Below are 17,752 nucleotides of genomic sequence, written 5' to 3' on the forward strand. Positions count from 1 at the left end.
AGGTAAAAATGAACATCTCCTCAGCCACAGGTTTAATGTGTTTGGAGTTGTCTGTGTCTCTCTTAAGGTCCCCTTAACTGCAATGTCTTCTCCCCAGTTCCCCTGTGTTTCCCTTGTATTTCCCTTGCATTTCCCCTGTATTTCCCCTGTATTTCCCCTGCTTTTCTGGCTTTTATTTCAAGGATTGCAATGACAATTTTGGCCTGAGAGCTTCTCCTATATTCTTTTTCTTCTGTTTTCTGGTATCTTTTTGCACTCAAAGCTGTTGATGCAGCTGCTTGAAGTTCTCTGCTGTTACAGGTATGGCGTTTGAGAGGTCTCCAGCTTCCATGTGCTCCTCTGGTAGTTCTGTAGAGCTAAATATCTTTTTTAGCCATGCATGTGCAAATCTAAGTAAGATAAAGGCTGGTTGGTCTCAGTAAGTGCCCTTTGACTTTAAAAATAGTTTTCTCTACAAGTCCATCAGAATCAACAGAGTGTGAGCTTGAGGCAAGACCTTGCCCTGCATCTACCTGAGCAACAAGCTGTGGCCAGGGAATGTGTTTACTTGCTGAGATGGTGAAGGGGCAAATCCTCCCCCTTGCTTTGATTAAGTGGGGACTGAACCATCTGAGGTTCACACAGACCCTGAAAGCATGCTTAAGCGTGCCTACATGAAGAAATCAAGTTCTCTCTGTTACATTTTCCCAAATTTGTGAGAATATGGATAACCTTATTAAGGTGAGGGAAGAGCTGGCAGAGGGGTTAGGCTGTTGTTAAAAGAACGAACCTGTGAAAATGGTGTTAAAGACATCTAGCAACTGGGTTGTCAAGAATTTGGCTCTTCCGGATCCATGTTCCCACAGCTGCCCTGTATTTAGTGTATTTGGTCACTTTTCCAAAGATGAGGCATCAGTGTGACTTATCTGCTTTAGTTTTTGATATCTAGAGGATAAGCTTAGATTTTATATTTAGAAATGTAGAAGAAACAGGTGGGATGTGTTTCCAGTTTCAGTGCTGAAACAAACTCAGAGCAAACACCATTCTGTAGAAGAACAGTGTTCTCATTTCAGGTGATGTATATATTGTAAACTGTTTCTGTTGATTTTGCTCTTTCATACTGATATATGAATTATGGTATGGGAATTAAGCCCAATGGTAGGGGCTTAATTACTTACTTTTAAATGCCAGTTACTGCAGTTTTAGTTTCTTTGTACTTTAGTAGAAAGTCAGTGCCAGAGTTTTTTTGCAGAGAAGGTGCTGTGGCCACGCCTTGCAGAATGGGTTGTGCAGTAGTGGGGAAGCCCTTCTCTCACATGTGGTGAGAGTGATGCTGTGCAAATGAGTTTGGTAAGTGTGAATTTCACATGAAACCCCTGGAAAAGTGTTTCACTGTTGTTTATGTAAACCATTTAATTGCTGCCATCGTTAAGTGAATATGCTTTGATTGAAAACCTGGATTGAGTACTCCAGCTCTGCCAAGGGTGCCTTTACAAAAGAGATGTCATCTCCCAAGTAAGTCCAGGAAAGCCTTGTGAAGCAGACAGGTATTTCTTCGGTGGAGGACTAAATTACTGCATCTCATTGCAAGATCCAACCCACTTCCCTCTTGGAGGAATATGGGACCTGGAATTGCTGCCACTCCTGTGACTCTGAGTTGATTTGTCTGTGTAAAGAAAGATCTATTCAGGTAGTTCCTGCTGCAGCCTGCTCCTGGGGCTGGACCAATCTTGCCTGAGGGACTCAGGGTATAAATACTTCTGCAGGGATTTGGTATAAAACTTGAGTTACTTTCTCAAAGTATTTTTCTGTGTGAGAGTGTTCTAGAATAGACTGCAAGTGATCTCTGTAGGAAAAAAAAGTGATTAAATAGGTCCTGTAATATGTTTGGCTTCGCACAGAGACAGTTTGAAAGTAAACTGATACAAGTTTTAGTAGCAAGAGAAGTGAGAAGAAATATGTTTGAATGGAGCAGCATGAAACAAGAATATCTGAAAGCAGGATAGAAAGTGTTGGAGATGATAGGAGCTTGCATGAAGTAACTGTTTCTGGTGCCAGGTGGGATAGCTGTACAGCATCAAAAATAATATTCCACTATTATTTTCTGTGTTATCTCCAAATCATCTACTGTAATACAGGGTTTAATGCTCTTTTTGGATCTTTTGAGATTTTCCAGTTGAATCACTTAATTGTTTGGCCAGATAAAAGCTAGCTGCCAATTTGCCCTTCTTTTGTAAAATCTTGGTCTAAATGACCATGACTTTCATTTTCTGATGTGTTTGAAGAAGCCAGCTATATAAGTTTTTTTTCATTAAGTACACATGAGCATTCCACTGTCTTTTTCCCTCTAGACAAGGACTTGTGAAATTCTCTGTTGTGCTTATACATGCAATTAGTTTAAGATGTTTCTCTGTCCTTAGTGAACCCAAGGTAACATTTTTTAGAAAGGAGCACTATGGCTACTGTTTGGCTTGAATTTTTTTTCCCCCAACAGCAGTTAATTAGTGAGAAAAGTTTCCACAGAATATCTCCCTTGTTTTGCGTAGTTAGGGCAAAGAAAACATGAAAGCTGTGTGGCTATATATTCTTTCTGACTCAGGGGTCCAGAGGGCATAGAGATGGTTTGGGAGTTGTGGCCCCAAGTGCCCATGTGGTAGAAATTGTGCTGGATGTCTGTTCTGGGGAGACAGGAACAGGTGAGTGCTCACTGGAGCGGACTGTGAGGGCTCTTCAGACACTTACCTGTTCCTATCTCCCCAGAATAGCCATCCACATTATTACTCAACAGACCAAAAAGGGTTTTTCACAACTACAGTAAATGTTTTTTTAAAAAGTTTGTAACAGTAGAAACAGCAACTGCAATAATAATAATGATAATGATAATGATAATAATAATAATAATAATAATAATACGTATTGCTTATAGTAGTGCAAAACCCAAAGAGAAATAGGAGAAAACACTTTGCAGCTATAATGACACTGCAGGCCACTAAAAACAGGGGTGTTATCAGTGTTTGAGGATGACAGACATGTTTATTCCTGGTACTGAACTCCTAATGTTGTTTGCATCTGTTCTTATGGGAACAGCCCTATCTGAGGAAGATTTTGTGCTTGAAACCAGTCTTTGCCTCTTCACCCCAGTTCATTGGATTGGTCTGCACTGAAGAGGAAAACGTGCAGAATTTGCATTGTTAAATGACGAGAAAGGTGTCCTTGGGGGAGGCAGGCTGAGATGTGATGTTGTTGTGGGAGGCAGGAATCACACTGCAGTGAAGTGTTTGGCTTATAATGAACAGGGGAAGGACAGTCAGAGGCTTAAGTGTGGATTTCAGCCACAGAATTATCTGTGCTGCTGTGTTGTGCTTTGTCTTTTACAAGACTTGTTTATGGAGCTGGTGGAGTCAGTGCTGTGGTAACTGTTTTGAAGAGAACAGGGTAGGCCTGCTTATTTATTATTATTATTTATCTTTGAAAATATGGCTCAGATACTGTTCTGTAGGATGTTTTCTGCCAGATGTTGGGGCAATTCTGCCTTATTTAGAATAACTGTGGCAGTCAGGAACTGTGCTAAAGCACACTGTCCTCCTCCTCAAGGAAATGCAGCTTGATCTAAATTTCCTCCCTCAGATTTGTCAGACATTTGTTATTGTTTGCTGCTTCTTAGATCCCTTTCCTGTTTTCTTTTGAAGCTATTGTATGACAGGTTTTTCTTGGCTGATTGCTTTCTATTTACTATAAAGAAACCCACAGACAGATACCTGGGAACTAGTTTTCTTCGAAACCATTCATAGAATTGCACTGGTGCTTCATTTTGAAAAATAAGTGAAAGGCAATTTAAACCACTTCTGAATTTTTTTTTATTTTTTAAAAAAAACCTTGCTTTTGTAAATAACAAAATATTTGCGTTCAGGTTATTCTGATGCATTTTAAATAAAAAGCCAGTTATATTTGTGTGGGGTAGGATGAAAGGATTTGCTTGAAATACATTATTTAAAAGGTGTTTTTAAAAATCATCTTTGCTTTTGCAGGCATAAAAACAGTGTAATTTTCTAAGTGGAAGTAGGAAACTGAAGATTTGTCATTGTATCAGAGCCTCTGTGAAGCAAAGTTATAAAGGTTACCATGAACTTAGACCTGAATTATATGTCAGTGGGTCTGTTGAAGATGAGAAGTTCACTGGATGTTTCAGAATGCACTTTTCATTTTTCAGGGACAGGTGACTATACATGCAAAATTTGACAAAGACATTTATCTCCCCGAGGATGCTGAGTTTTACTTTGTTTATGATGGGTCCCTGAAGAGACACATAATGTTTGCTGAGCGAGTTAGTGACAACAGTCTTCAGTCCATAGTTCCAGGTGAGCCTCAGTTCATATTTATATTTTTCCACTCTTTGCTCTACCCCAACCCCATTTCAAAGCTGGGCATGACTGGACAGTTTAATCTAAGAGTTTTATGTCTCGTAATGGAGAAAATGCAGGGATTTAAATGATGTCCTTTGAGATCCAGGCTGGGTTTGACTCTCCATAGGTGATCCTGCCTTTCATAGCAATCCATGCCAACACAATATCTAATTAGACTTTACTGGACTTGCACCACTGGGGGTGCAGTCTTCAGGGATGGCACGATTTAAAATGTGACTTGATTCCTTGCCACAGCTGTTTGCCTCTGGTAATCCTAGCACCTGCAGAAGTCCTGTTTTTTCTGAGCCTCCTGTTGGTGCAGCTGCCAGCCTGGCTTGCAGGACCCTCCTGCTTGTGATGCTCAGAGCTCTGCTGGAACTGCATGTGGGGCAGAGGTGCCTGGAAACCGTTCCAGGGTTCCTGGCTGCAAACAAGGGACATATGTGCTGCCTCCCAGCTGGCTGTCTGCCTGGGGCTTGTCTCCCTCATGGATGTAACGTAAACCCTGCTTGTCACCTTTGCTGTGTGCTTTCTGACCTTTCCATTTGTGTGAGTAGGAGGCTATAAGACACAGTGTACCTGTGCAATAGGATCTCCTTGTTTTTGTTTCTCTATTGTTCTAAAGGGGATTTAGATTGAAAATAAGTGCAGAGTATGAAAAAGAGAAGTTCATTGCTGTTACATAGTGGATCCTTTGAACCTGTAAATGCTAAATAATTGTCTTGGATAACAACTGGAGAAAATGTAATGCTAGGCTTGTTCCAAGTAGGTTTTAATTTTTTTTAAGATCTTAACATATTCTATAACACTGTTAAATGGTTGCTTCTGGGATAATAACAAAATCAGAAGGCTACAGGCATCATTTAATCATGACAAAAGCCATGAGCAGATGAAAATAAAACGTGAGGTTAAATAATTATTCCTACTGATGTTAGTGCTATTTTATGGTAGCCAAATTGCACACAAGGGAGCACAGAGCACTTTAAAAATAACTACAGTTGTGGTAAGTACATGCTTCCTTCTGCAGTTACTAGATTGCATGTGTACTCATAGCTTTTAGGAGTACATTTGAAAATTTAAACTTGTACATAGTACACCATGGTTAATTCTCCAGTGAGGTACAGCTTGCACCTCTTTTAGAGATCTTATTTTAGGCATCCACCCTCCCTTAAATGTCAAAGGAGTAGGAGGGGAAGACAAAGTACTGAAGAGGTTAAAGGGACAAACTCCCTTGGACCTTTGAGGGTCCCAGCTGTAAGTTACATTTAATCAAGTTTGCCAAGACCCTGAAGAGTGCCTTACTTAAAAGCTTCTGGGTTTTGGCCTGGGAAAATAAAAAATTGGTTTTAATAAACAGCTGTATTACTCAGAATTCATTTTGCAGGCCAGAACCCCACTCTTTTAATGAGCATCTAATTCTTCTTAATGCTTATCCAAGAATCTTCAATTCTTTCCACTGTGGTTAGAGAACTCTAACCTAAAAAGACAGGTTCTAGAATTAATCTAGTTGGTATAACTGGGAGGACTGTCAGTTCAAGTCTAGTTGAATCCAAGTTCATCGGTATAAATGCTTGGTGGATATCCTAAGACAAATAAATGTAATGAAAAGGAAGAATAAAATAATTCTGGATGAGCAGCCACAGCTCTTAGAGGCGGATGAGAACGGAAAATAACTAACGTATTTTCTGGACATAGATGATGTTAGTGATTAATTTGCATTATAATTACAGGCCATGGATACCAAGAAGCAGTTTCTGTGTCTGTGTTGATGTACACACTGGGTTTCTCCCCTGTGGTCCTCGGCAGCTGTCCCATCACTTACAGAGAGAATCTCTCGTGCAAGTTGTCTCGCTTTCTGGTCGACCACGCAGGATGTGTCACCACCACTAGTCACAAGCTGTTGCTGGATAAGTTTGGGCTAAGGATGAAAGATCTGCAGTCACTGGATGATGACTTGATGATGGCTGTTGCTTATGAAAAGTTGCCTTCAACCTGGAACATCCTTGGAAGCTGCCCAGCAGGTGGTAGAACTTTATTTAAAGTTAGAAAGCTTTTAACAATGGTTTGGTTCACAGTTCAGAGCAGAATATCTCATGTTTTGTCCATTTTCTCTACTCTCGTGGTTTATTTTGTGGTTAACATGAAAAAAATTTTCAAGTGTGAGAGGGGTAATCAGAGATTTGGTTTGTGCCTAGAGAGTTAAAAAGGATAATGATGGTTATTGTAACTCTGTCTCCTTTGAAGGTTTTTCTGTCTTGATTCACTGTGAATGCAGTTCTTTATCTTTAAATAGAGCTGTCTGTTTCAAAAAGAGCAAGGACTGTATCATGAAGTCTTGCAGTCATAAATCTAACCAAGTGAGATACTTTATCTTGGGAGAAAAAAAATAATAGTCAGAGAAGAGGATGTTACTATAGGCGTTCTGATATGCAGAGTAAACATAATTTTTGGCATTGTTCTGTCAGTGTTTATCCTTCATTTATGACTATGGTCATTCCTTGGGAAAAAAAAATATCATTAAACAAGTTTGTAAGTGGCTTTTTTAATTGTAAAGGAAGTGGCATGAAAATACATGTGAAACTTTACATTATGGTATGCTACTGAAAAACTTCATAACAAAATCAGGTGACGTTTTCCTAGTTTCAGGTTTTATTGCAAAAGAAAGCTGTAGTTAGGGTTTGCTGAAGAGTATATATTTTTTGCAGAGTCAGCTGATATATAGCAGAGGACGGAAACTGTGTTATACTGGATAGCTTCACATGTTTTTAATTGGAAATTTGGTAGTTTTGGCTATTTTCCTTTCAGTTCTTCGCTGGAAGTTAGATAACAGGCAGTTTCCATGTGAGCCAAACTCACACTGAAAAACAGTGATGCATCCAAGCTCTTGGGAAATAAAAACACATCAGTTAAGCACATTTCTTTGGTAAGGGCTTTTTTCACATCTTAAATATTTCTAATTCTTAATGACAGAAAACTTAAAATCTGAAGGATGTTTTTTGTCTGTCTGTTGTAAACAACGCCTTTAACAGATGTAAAAACAAATACCAAGTCTCTTTCAAGTATTGGCTAGACAAGAGAGAAAAAAAAAAGGCTGTTTCTAGTTTCATTTTGATGTGAAGTAAATATTTGTTCAACTCCTTGAAAACCTGTTGGGTTTTAGCAGTGAGTACCTTGTATCTAAGCCTGAAGAAATCAGATGTAGTTTTGTTCACAGGCTTATTTACACTTTTCACCAGCTGAAACCTGACCCAGAAGAACCAGCAGGATTCCAGAGGTACTGAGAGATGTTTGGGCATAGACAGCTGGGTACCTGCTTGCTTGAAACGTGGGGAAAGGTTATCCTAGGTGTGTTGTAGGTCCAGAGAGTCAGAGATCATCTCAGCTGGTATCAGTGCAACTGCTATCCAGATTTTCAGTTGTGCTCATTGCTAATTTTCAGGTGTACTGCAATGTTTATACAGAAAAAAGAATATTCTGCCCTTGCAAAACTTTTATAAATCTTGTATTTTTTTCTATGTCTTTTTCATATTTTTTTCACTTTTCAGATTAAATAACTATACATAAACAAAATTTCAGTGCGCCAAAATGCTGGGATGTGTGCCCCCACTGCCATACAGAGTCTGTGTGAACATTTGAAGTGTTAGACAAGCCTTTCTTCAGTGTACTGTGGTGGGGTTGCCTCATGGGCACTGTAGCACTTCAAGATGAGACATCACCTTTTGTTCAACAGATGCTGCTCTTAAATGAAGCCAGGGTCTTTTGTCTGATTTCTGAATAAACAAGCCAAATTCCTGGGGCCTGGTAGCAATGCTCATTTACAGTGGGGTCTGTCAGTGCACTCCTGCTTGGACAGTGCTTGGGGCCACCCATGATGGGGACCCCTGAAATCTTTCTGGGCAGCTTTTCCTTCAGCCCAAGGGAGGCTCGACCTTCCCTTTGTCTCTCTCTGAGGTCCAGGCTTAGGCTGATATCTATTTTGCTCTCCTCTAGGCAGTTTGTATAATTTTTCTTTAACTTCTGTATCCCTTCTCTCTCCTTTCTGAAAGTATGGTTTTGATCCTCTCCTGACTCTGAGAAGAGCTGGCTGGAGCTGCCTCCTGCTGTTCCCATTGCTGTGCTTTTGTCCCCAAAGCCAGGAGAGCCAAGAAAAGCTGAGGGTTAGCTGTGGCTGAGGGATGGCTGTGCATGGAGGGAAAGAGAGGGAAGGAGAAGGGGATGGACTGAGACAGGAGAGCTTCAGATCTCCCAGCACATGAGAAGTCCTTCACCTTCAGCTGTGAGGTGATCAAGGGTTGTCCCTGTACTCTTCTACATGCTCTGAAAGATCAAAATGGGGGAGAAACAGAAATTTATGAGTATTTTGAAGTAGTAGGAGTACCTCTTTCCCTACCTGCTGTCCCTACAACTCCTTGTGTCAAAGATTGGAGGTGGCTTGACACTTGACATTGTCACGATGCTCTTTTTAATATGAATGTTATGAAAGAGGTGGGTGCTATCATCCATCACTACTTAGGACTTTATGCTTTTGTAATTCTGACAGTTTTCAGAGCTGCAGGGATATTTTTGTTGGAGAAAAATGCTTTTGAGTGGCTATTGCACCATCTGGTGTTTTTTGACCTAATTAATTTTTATGAGGATTTAGAAATGTAAGGGTAGAAGAATGCATTTCTTCTATGAAGAAAATTTCATAGGAGTTTTGGTATTAAGGAAAAAACATTTGTATTCCTTTTATAAGGTATAAGAAGGATTGGATAAAGAGAGCCAAGAGATTGTCCAGGGAATATTGCGAATAATTCAGGAATTTAGTGCAGTTGCACAGGTCAGGAGTTATTTGCCACATTATTGGAAGTTCCACAAAAGAAACACGAAAGCACATGATCCTTTTGGTAATCCTCACTTGTAACAGATGCCTGTGTGACAGCTGTGACAGGAGCTGCTCACTCCCACAGAGTGGTGAGATGCTGAGATCAGCATCTTGTGCTAGAGAAAACTGGGGACTCAACAAAGCTGCTATGCTTAGACTTTTTATTTGTTGGTGTGTTTCAGGATGGGTAGCGAGGAAGGAGAGGGAGAATCTGATTTTCCTTTTTGTTGCATGTTGATAAAGGATATTTTCCTTCTGAACCAGATTGTTCAATTTATGGAAACAATCAGTATTAAAGAATAAGCTAAATAAATTGTTAATGTTGCCTGAAAAAAAGAAGAATTTTCCCACAGTATTTTTGTTTACCTCAAAAAGGGAAAAAAAAAAAAAAAGAAAAAGGGAAAGATGCCAAGGAGGAAGGGGGGAAGGAAAGACTGAAAAAAAGAAGAAAAGAGAGAAAGAAGAAATTAATCTGAATGAGAAAAATGCTTCCAAATAACTTGTTTCTTAACACCATCAGGTTATGGCAGTCCCAAGAACCATCAGACACAGGTTCAGCATCTTCCCTGCAGCTTTTTTATCCTTGACACACACAGATTTTCCAGCTAGTGAATGGGAGCAGAGGAGGGCACTTTGCAAGTAGTGCACTTTATGGACAAGAGGCTGAGGGCATCTCAGTTTCTGGTTGTTTTAGGGGTGCTGCCAAGAGAGTGAATTCACGTTGTCTGGGTTACTTAACTGTGCTGGTAAACAAAGAAGAGCAGTTGCTGCCAGCTTTGCCTCCATTTACAGTCACTTTCAAAAGGAAGATTGCTCTTTTAGGTTCTTTCTATTAATAGAAGTAATAATGTTACAGCCTGAATTAAGAAAAGTAATTGTGGGTCACAGAGAAGGAAACAATGTTTAGTTCCTTTTGTGAACAAGGAGATTTTCCATTTTATTTCATAAATGCATTGTAATTGTTTTCCAGGGATTGGTCTTGTGGAATGAACTGAGTTACTGAACTGTGCTGCTTTGTAGTCTGCCTTAGGGGGACACTTTTCCATTTTCTGTGGCATTTTTTACTTTATAGCCCTCACCCTACAATTTCCTTTGTAATTAATGTTACTCTTTTCACTTGGTATTACACACATTCCTTCTAAAGTGCACAAGCTCAAACCTGACTGATACATGTCAGGGTTGTGATGTAAATTAAAGAAAATTCTGTCTGTGTCTTCAGCTGGAATTTCAGATTACCTTTTTTTTTCCTGTGAAAGGAAATGGAGAGGAGTGCAAAGTGTCTGCTCTCCTCCACAGAATTAGAAAAACACTGGGAACAGTGGATAAGTGTGTCTAGGTCTGGTGAGACTAGTGAGGGGAGGTAATTGTATTTTGGTCAGAGGATTCAGGGAGTTAGAGAAACAGATAAATCTTTGGCCCAAGAGGAGCTTGTGTGCCTGGCAGAGGGAGGAGGATGCTAGACCCTGTGCTGTGAAGCAGATTAGTGTATTCTAGAGCCTGCTGCTGACCCAGAAACCTGCATGGGGCAAGATACTGTTAAGCATGCTTCAAGCTATAGGTTTCCAGCAAGTGTATGATTCTCATCTCAGTCAGTGGTAATAATGGCAGAGAGGAGGTATTTGAGATCCCTTTGACCCATGAAGGGGCTTTTTGGGAAAAGCACTGAGGACTTACAGATCTGCAGAGTGACAGGAGAGTGAGTACTGCAAGAGATGCAGGAGATAAAGTTTCCTGTTGAAGGCAATATAAAAGCAGTGGGGCTCTGCTGCTGAAGAGACCAGATGTGAAGCTGTGGTGTGACCCAGACCTCAGCCTTCAATTGGCACTGGGCTGGAGAGCCCTGCTCTTCTCCTGGCTGAAAGGGTGTCCTGGCTGGAATGGTGCACTTGGGTGGTGCTCAGTAAATCTTACACCAGAGCCCACAAGGGAGTGTTTTGCTGCAGTGCTAAAGGATGAGGAATATCTCTCCCAGAACAGACACCATCTCCTGTAGTGTTTTGCACAATAGTTGGGGTCACCCAATCAGTAGAGCCAGCTGGAGCTGCACCTGAGGTGTAGATGTGGCACCATAATTCCTGGGGCTGGTGGGTGGGAGCCTTTTCTACCCCTGCTGCTGCTAAAACTTCTGGGGCAAGACTCCCTTTGCCAGGGACCTTTACCTTCTCTCTCCTCCTTTTCTCCTGTAGGACTGATGGCAGCCTCTGGGAGCTGGTTCATGTGGGTATGCTCTCAGATGGTCTGTCACAAACCTGACTTCATGCATTGCAGCCTGATGTCCCTTCACAAAACCACTTGTGTGGGTTTTTGCAGCAGTGGGGTGCACTGAAGACAGCTTTATAAATAATCTCATTCCTAATGGAGAAATAAATTAAAAAAAAAAAAAATAGCAGTAATGTACAAAAGTATGAGGCCAGGAAAAATTGGAATTTGTCAGCCAGTTTTGATGTTTCCCCCTGTTTTTAGTCTTGAGGTTTTTAGTCTCCTTCCAGGAAATGAATGAGATTCAGAGCCCAGAAAGGGCTTAGTAATTTCTGTCAGGGAGAAATATTTGGTTTTAGTTTGTTTTTTTGGACATAGGAAGGGATTCAGGTGCAAGGAAGAACAAAAGGATATTTTTAATGTTTAAAACAGACTGTTTGGCTCAGCTCTGTGTAACCCAAACAGAATGTTTTGGCTGGAGAACTGGGATGAAATGCAAAACAAAGTCTTGACAGTGCATATCATTTACAGCACCACCTGCCTTGCAGTAGCTGACCCTAACCAGCAGTGTGTCCTTCAAATCATAGAAGCTGTTTTGTACATTGATGTGTTTATGCATTGATGGAAAATAGCATTTTATGCAATTTTAATTAAATGGTATTTTTTACCATCTAAATATGAATATGTTCAAGCAGCCTAGTGCTTCCCTTTTTTCTTATTTTGTTCTAGCTTGCTACAGATGCAGTTGAATAATGTTGGTTTTTTTCCACAATATGGGGCCCTGTGTGTTTATGTTTATTTCTGGGTAGTTTTCTTTCTGTTGTGTTTTCTCTGTGGCTCTCCCCTCCCTGACTTTATGCCACACTTGAATTCTTCCCCAAGAGAATGGGAAAATAAAGTGAAAAGTTTAGGAAATTGCCATTTGTTCTGCCACAGTGAGGAAGTATAAGAGAAGGTGGTAAAAGAAGAGAACTGAAACGATAAATTATTTTTAAGGGAAAGAATTGCTAACCCTCTGTTGTTTCAGAACTTTACCCTCTTTTAAAGAAAAAACATATTATTTTTTTGTAGGCAGGTCTGTTTAAAAAACTTATCATCAGTCATCTTTTCTGTTGCTATTGTGGCTTTTTTGCTTGTTTGTTTGTTTTGTTTTGTTTTGTATTGCTGATTCTGGAATAGAACAACAGCAGATTTTGGCTGTAAGTGTCCCTGGAGGTGACCAGGTCCAGTGTCCCTGGAGGTAACCTGGTCCTACCCTACACTTGGAGCAGGGCTAGCTTGGGAATTGTATCAGGTTGCTAAGGATCAGGTTTTGAGCACCTCCAAGGATAGACAGTTTGTAACCTCTCTGGGCCATCTGTCCCAATACTTCACCATCCTTGTGGTGAAAAATCCTCGTACTGACAAGCACACTTACCTATCCATTTGTCCTTCTGAGCAGGCAGTTCGAATTTCACATTTTACTGTCATGAAGTTATTAGTAATTGCTTTATGTCATCAGTTTCAGTTCACTCCTAGCAAGCCATGTGGGACTAGTAAGAAGAGAGTAGCCCAGCAAACACATCATCTAGAGAGGCAAAGGATGGGAAGGAATGTGAGTGCTACTCCTCAGTGCATCAGACAGCAGACAGTGAACCTGCTGGGTGGTTCAGCTGCCATGTGCATTCAAGCTGGCCATGAACAAATTTAGCATAAGGTTAGATGGAGGTTCCTAGGTTTGGCAGATAAAGATCAGTTACTAGACTATTTGTGGTGAGACAGTAGAAGTTATTGTTTCAGATGGTGGTTTCAAAAGACGAAGATTAATTACTGTTATTTTTAAAACTCTGTTTTTTGCAGCAGACTTTTTCATACTGCATTGTTTGTAAGATTTGGCTGCCAGAGGAGTGACTTTATTTGCTGCGATGTTGGAGCAGAGAGACTACTCCTCATCAGGGAAAGGGCTTCCTAAGGGCTCCCTTTTTGTTGAGTGTGCAAGTCCTAATCTTATCGCCCTCAGAGCAAGCTTATCTGGCTTTTTTTTCTTGCATTGTTACACTGTGCATTGAAACCCAGTGGCCACAGGCCAACGTTCAGCATAAAGCTTGCCTTTTTGTTTCAATGCATTTAATCTGAGGATTGGGGTTGCATCCACAGATATTTAGTGTGCTTAATTTTGATTGAGGTATTTGCATGTGTTTTAATTAGATTAATTTGTCTGCTGTCTTAGTATGGGGTAGTTGGAAGCATCTGAAGAACATAGCTTGATATCTGAAGTGGGACCTCAGCAGAGTTTCAGTATTCCAGATCAAGGAGCAATTCTGAAATATTTTTTTCTAATTTCCTGTGAATGCATAATGTTTGTCCAGGATCTACATTTTGGACCACATAATTTCCTGGGTGTTTAAACCTGAGGTCCCTGCTGCACATACAGACAATCCAGACAAGGTACTCTGCTGGGATCCAGACGGGTGGCACAGCCTTGAGTCTGCTGGTGTCCTTGCAGGGCAGACTCTCTGAAGCACAGAAATAGCTCTGGGGTCAGTGCTGTCCATGCACAGCAGAGATGATGTTATCAATCTCTATTCAGAAATACAGCTGGGGAAAGGGAAGCTACTGGCACACATTTCATACTGTCTCTGAATTTTTAGGTCATTCTCTGAGCAGGGAAGAGATTTGGGCTTTGAGGTCAGAGACTTCTCCTAGCTGACTGTTGCACTGTAGTCAGTCTGCTGTTTTCTTGGTCTCCTGCCCTGCATCCCCTGGGTTTCCCTTTCACCATGCCCTATTTTCAATTACTCTGCAGTGGAGGGAACAGGGTATGACTCCATCAGATGGGTGGTTGGAGGGAATTTGAAGCTGCATGTGCTCAAATCACAGCTGGGGCAAGTTGTACTGCGGTCTCTTGTTTTTGAAGTAGCACAGCAGCCAGAGATTTTGGGAAGCCTTAACCCTGCTTATTTAAATGTTCCTCCATTGAAGAAGGTCTCAGATCCAGGCAGACCTAGGTGTTTGATGAGTAGTGTTTGACTGGGCTGTGAAACCGGGAGTTTCAGTCAGATCTTCTGGGCTGAGTTGTTCAAGACCAGGTTAGATGATGCTTTGAGAAACCTCCTCTAGTGAAATCTGTCCCTGTCCATGGCAGGGTCTTTGGATTAGGTGGTCTTTGAAGTTTCCTTCTGATCCAGGCCTCTCTGTGATTCCTTGTTGTTTCTGGATCCATTTAGCAAATGCTTGAGTTGAATTCAGTGGCATAAAGGTTGCATGTTCTTGCAAACTTTGAAACATAAATACTGCCTCCTTTCATAGATGTGTTGGGTCTATAGTTCACATTAATGTTGGTAACTAAAATGTAGTAATGATCACCATTTCCAAGGACTGAAATTAGAAATGTCCTCAGAGGAAAAAGACACCCCATGTGGCCCTGGATGCTACAGCAGATCCTGTGCCTAGATGGACATATATTTTTCTATCATCTGAGATGGGAAGACCAAGAAAAAATTTTAAAGACCGAAACATGTGGAGAAAATTGTTGCATAGGCAGGCTAATGCACCAGGTCACATGTTGGCTAACCACAGTAACATGAAGTCTGAACACGATTTTTTGAAAAAACAGTGGTGTGATTTTGTATGTGTGTTCCACAAATACTCAGGTACATATTAGGTAGATGTTTAGTGATATTCTGGTTTAAAGAATTCTCCCTGCATCTTGAGATTGATCAATGCATCTCCTTGCATCAATGAAAAATAGTTTTCAGATACTACATGCAGGTGTGCTGGCTGTTACAGTGCCAGAGTCTGTGTCCTGAAACTCCCTTTGATGCCTGGAATTTCTTTCATTTATTGAAGGAAGCATGGCATGTTTTTCTGGGATTTGACTATCTGGAAGTTTTGATTACACTTGAAATGGAAAAGTAAAACATCTGGATGTGTTGCCACCAAATACTCAATACCAAATACTCAGACCAAAACCTGTATCTCCAGCAGAGATCCTACAGTGATTTTCCCTGTCTAGTGGTAGGGAAAGTTCCTTAAGTTCTCTACCATTCTGGCTCTATGGGATGTGGAGATAAAGAATTTTTTGGAATATAATAATACTCTTAAGTCTAACATTTTCAAAAGAGGTTAATGACTTTTGCCCCATTGCTCCCAGAGAAGACATTCACCTTCCTAGAAGGCAACTCTCCTGTTAAAATGTCCAGAGACACAAGACAGCAGTAATGTAAATTACTGTAATTTCTTCAATTATGTAAAAGGAAGCTGTGACGGGAAAGAAATAGAAATTTCAGTAATATTTCTTAAATCACTGAAAACCTAACATATTTTAGCTGATTGTTCTGAAATCTGTAGAGCAACTGTCCCTAAATACTGGACCCTCATGGAAGAACCCTTATGTTTAACTTTATACTGAAATATCAGTGTAAGAAACTGGCACTTGAGAATATTTTATTTATTGCCTTTAAATTTCAGAGACTTTTTGTTTGAGAGTATATGTATTAAGGCAGATTAATTCTTCCTTGAAGACAGTCCAGGGAATGCTGTGAATGATGATTCGGCATCTAGTGACTAAGCCACGGTTGTGTACTCTTATTTCAAACCTTGTCCCCTTTAACTTGATGATTATGTGCTAGAAAGGTGAGAGGAGAGGAAGGATTGGCACATGAGGTCACCTTTTGAGAAGAGAGAAGCAGGAATTATGTGGCACATTCTACATATGTGTGTGTTATTTCATAGCTTATAAACTTATATCTTATATGATCTCTTACTCCTGATAAGCAGCCTGCCTTGAGAAATCATATCCCTTTTTTCCCTCTTTTTTGATTTTTTAGTTTATATACTTGGCTGTGCTGCTGGATATTTTGTGTTGCTGAGACAAGGCAAATTTCAGGAAAAATGCTTTTAATTATCTTTTCCATTGGGGCATTTACTGGTTCTGAATGCTATATTACATACAGAGAATGAGAGAAATAATAAGATTATCTAATTCCATTTTCTTTACTGGAATAAATTTGATATCCTTTAGCTCTGCATATGCAATTAAGTATATAACTGCTGTTTTCAGGGAAAGACCTAAAGTCTGCTGCCAAAAGAATTTTGTGGGTCTGACCCTGTGCTGTGTTATTTCTGCAGATGATAATAAGTGTCTTTTGATGTTTACCAGCAAGTAAAATGATGGAGTTTGCCACTGATGATTTTAATCTGCTTGCTGTGTTTTTTTAAGAGCCTGAACAAAAAGAAACTCTTCTCCACCTTGTGATGAAGTTGGGCTTGGTTAAACTTTCCCTGTTCTTGGCAGCCCAGCCTGGAGGGTCATCAGCATTAGCATTACCTAATGAGGATGGAGCTACACCATTAGATTTGGCTTTACAAAATGGACACTCCAAACTCGTTGAGATCTTCACAAAGTGAGTATAATTGCTCTTTTTCTATGAAAATGTCTTGCCATTTAAGGGATGTGGGAAGTACTGTTATTTATTTGGACAGAATTGCCTATTTTGTGCTGGTTTCTTATTCTTTTTGCCAGTATTATAATTTTAAATGCTAAATTTGCATTTAAAATTGGAGGAAGTTTATTATTTGTGTCCTTCATTACATTTGAAGTCAATTAATAGTCAGTTAAATTATAGAGGACCAACTGTACCATCAGGTATCTCTCTCAGCACTGTATCAGCTGAATCCTGACACACTAACAACAAGTAAAGACCAAGACCTGGCATCCACAAAACCTCATCAGACTTTGTGACCCCTCTAAAGCTGAAGTTTGAAGTTTGAACAAACAAATAAGGAGAACCAGCAAGAAAGACAGTGCTGCAGTTATGACTGTTTTGCCAGAGAGCTGCCACACTGACAATTTGCTTAAAGAGCAAGTTCTTTCTAGCACCTTTCAGCTGTCTGGAACTCTGTCTGAAGAGATGCATGGATGTATGTATGTGTCTTGGGATACCAAATGGTAAGCACCAGACACTCCTTCTTAGTCTTGGCTTTTCTTTGCAAACAAAAATATGCAAGAATGGTGATATATTTTTATTTTGGTATGTGGCTCTTTCAGCTCTGGCTCCATGCAGCCTGTAGTTTATGTGACACTTATGCATACTTCAGCTTAAAAAAAAACACAACATGGGTACAGTACATTATGTTATGGCTGTCTCATTTGTTTGTTATGTCCAAACAATGCTGTATTCCCTTGAGATACGTTCTGTTTTTCACTCTTGTGGGATAACAAATCTGCTAGCTGCCAGTTGTGTCCTATTGCTATATATGGCAACACTGACAGGAAAAGGTACTATTGCTCATTTACAGCAATCAGGAGAAATAGGTATTGTCACAG

At 40.2% G+C, this 17,752-nt stretch overlaps 1 protein-coding gene across 1 annotated transcript in view; it reads left to right on the forward strand.

Moving 5' to 3' along the window:
- The window catches only part of ARHGEF28 (Rho guanine nucleotide exchange factor 28), a 112,357-nt gene that overhangs the window by 11,469 nt on the left and 83,136 nt on the right, over positions 1–17,752 (forward strand). The window contains 3 exon segments of the mRNA XM_056514230.1: positions 4,190–4,337; positions 6,113–6,403; positions 16,646–16,829. Of these exon segments, the coding sequence (XP_056370205.1) occupies positions 4,190–4,337; positions 6,113–6,403; positions 16,646–16,829 (623 nt within the window).

Source organism: Oenanthe melanoleuca, chromosome Z (genome assembly GCF_029582105.1).
Source record: "Oenanthe melanoleuca isolate GR-GAL-2019-014 chromosome Z, OMel1.0, whole genome shotgun sequence".
NCBI lineage: Eukaryota > Metazoa > Chordata > Aves > Passeriformes > Muscicapidae > Oenanthe > Oenanthe melanoleuca.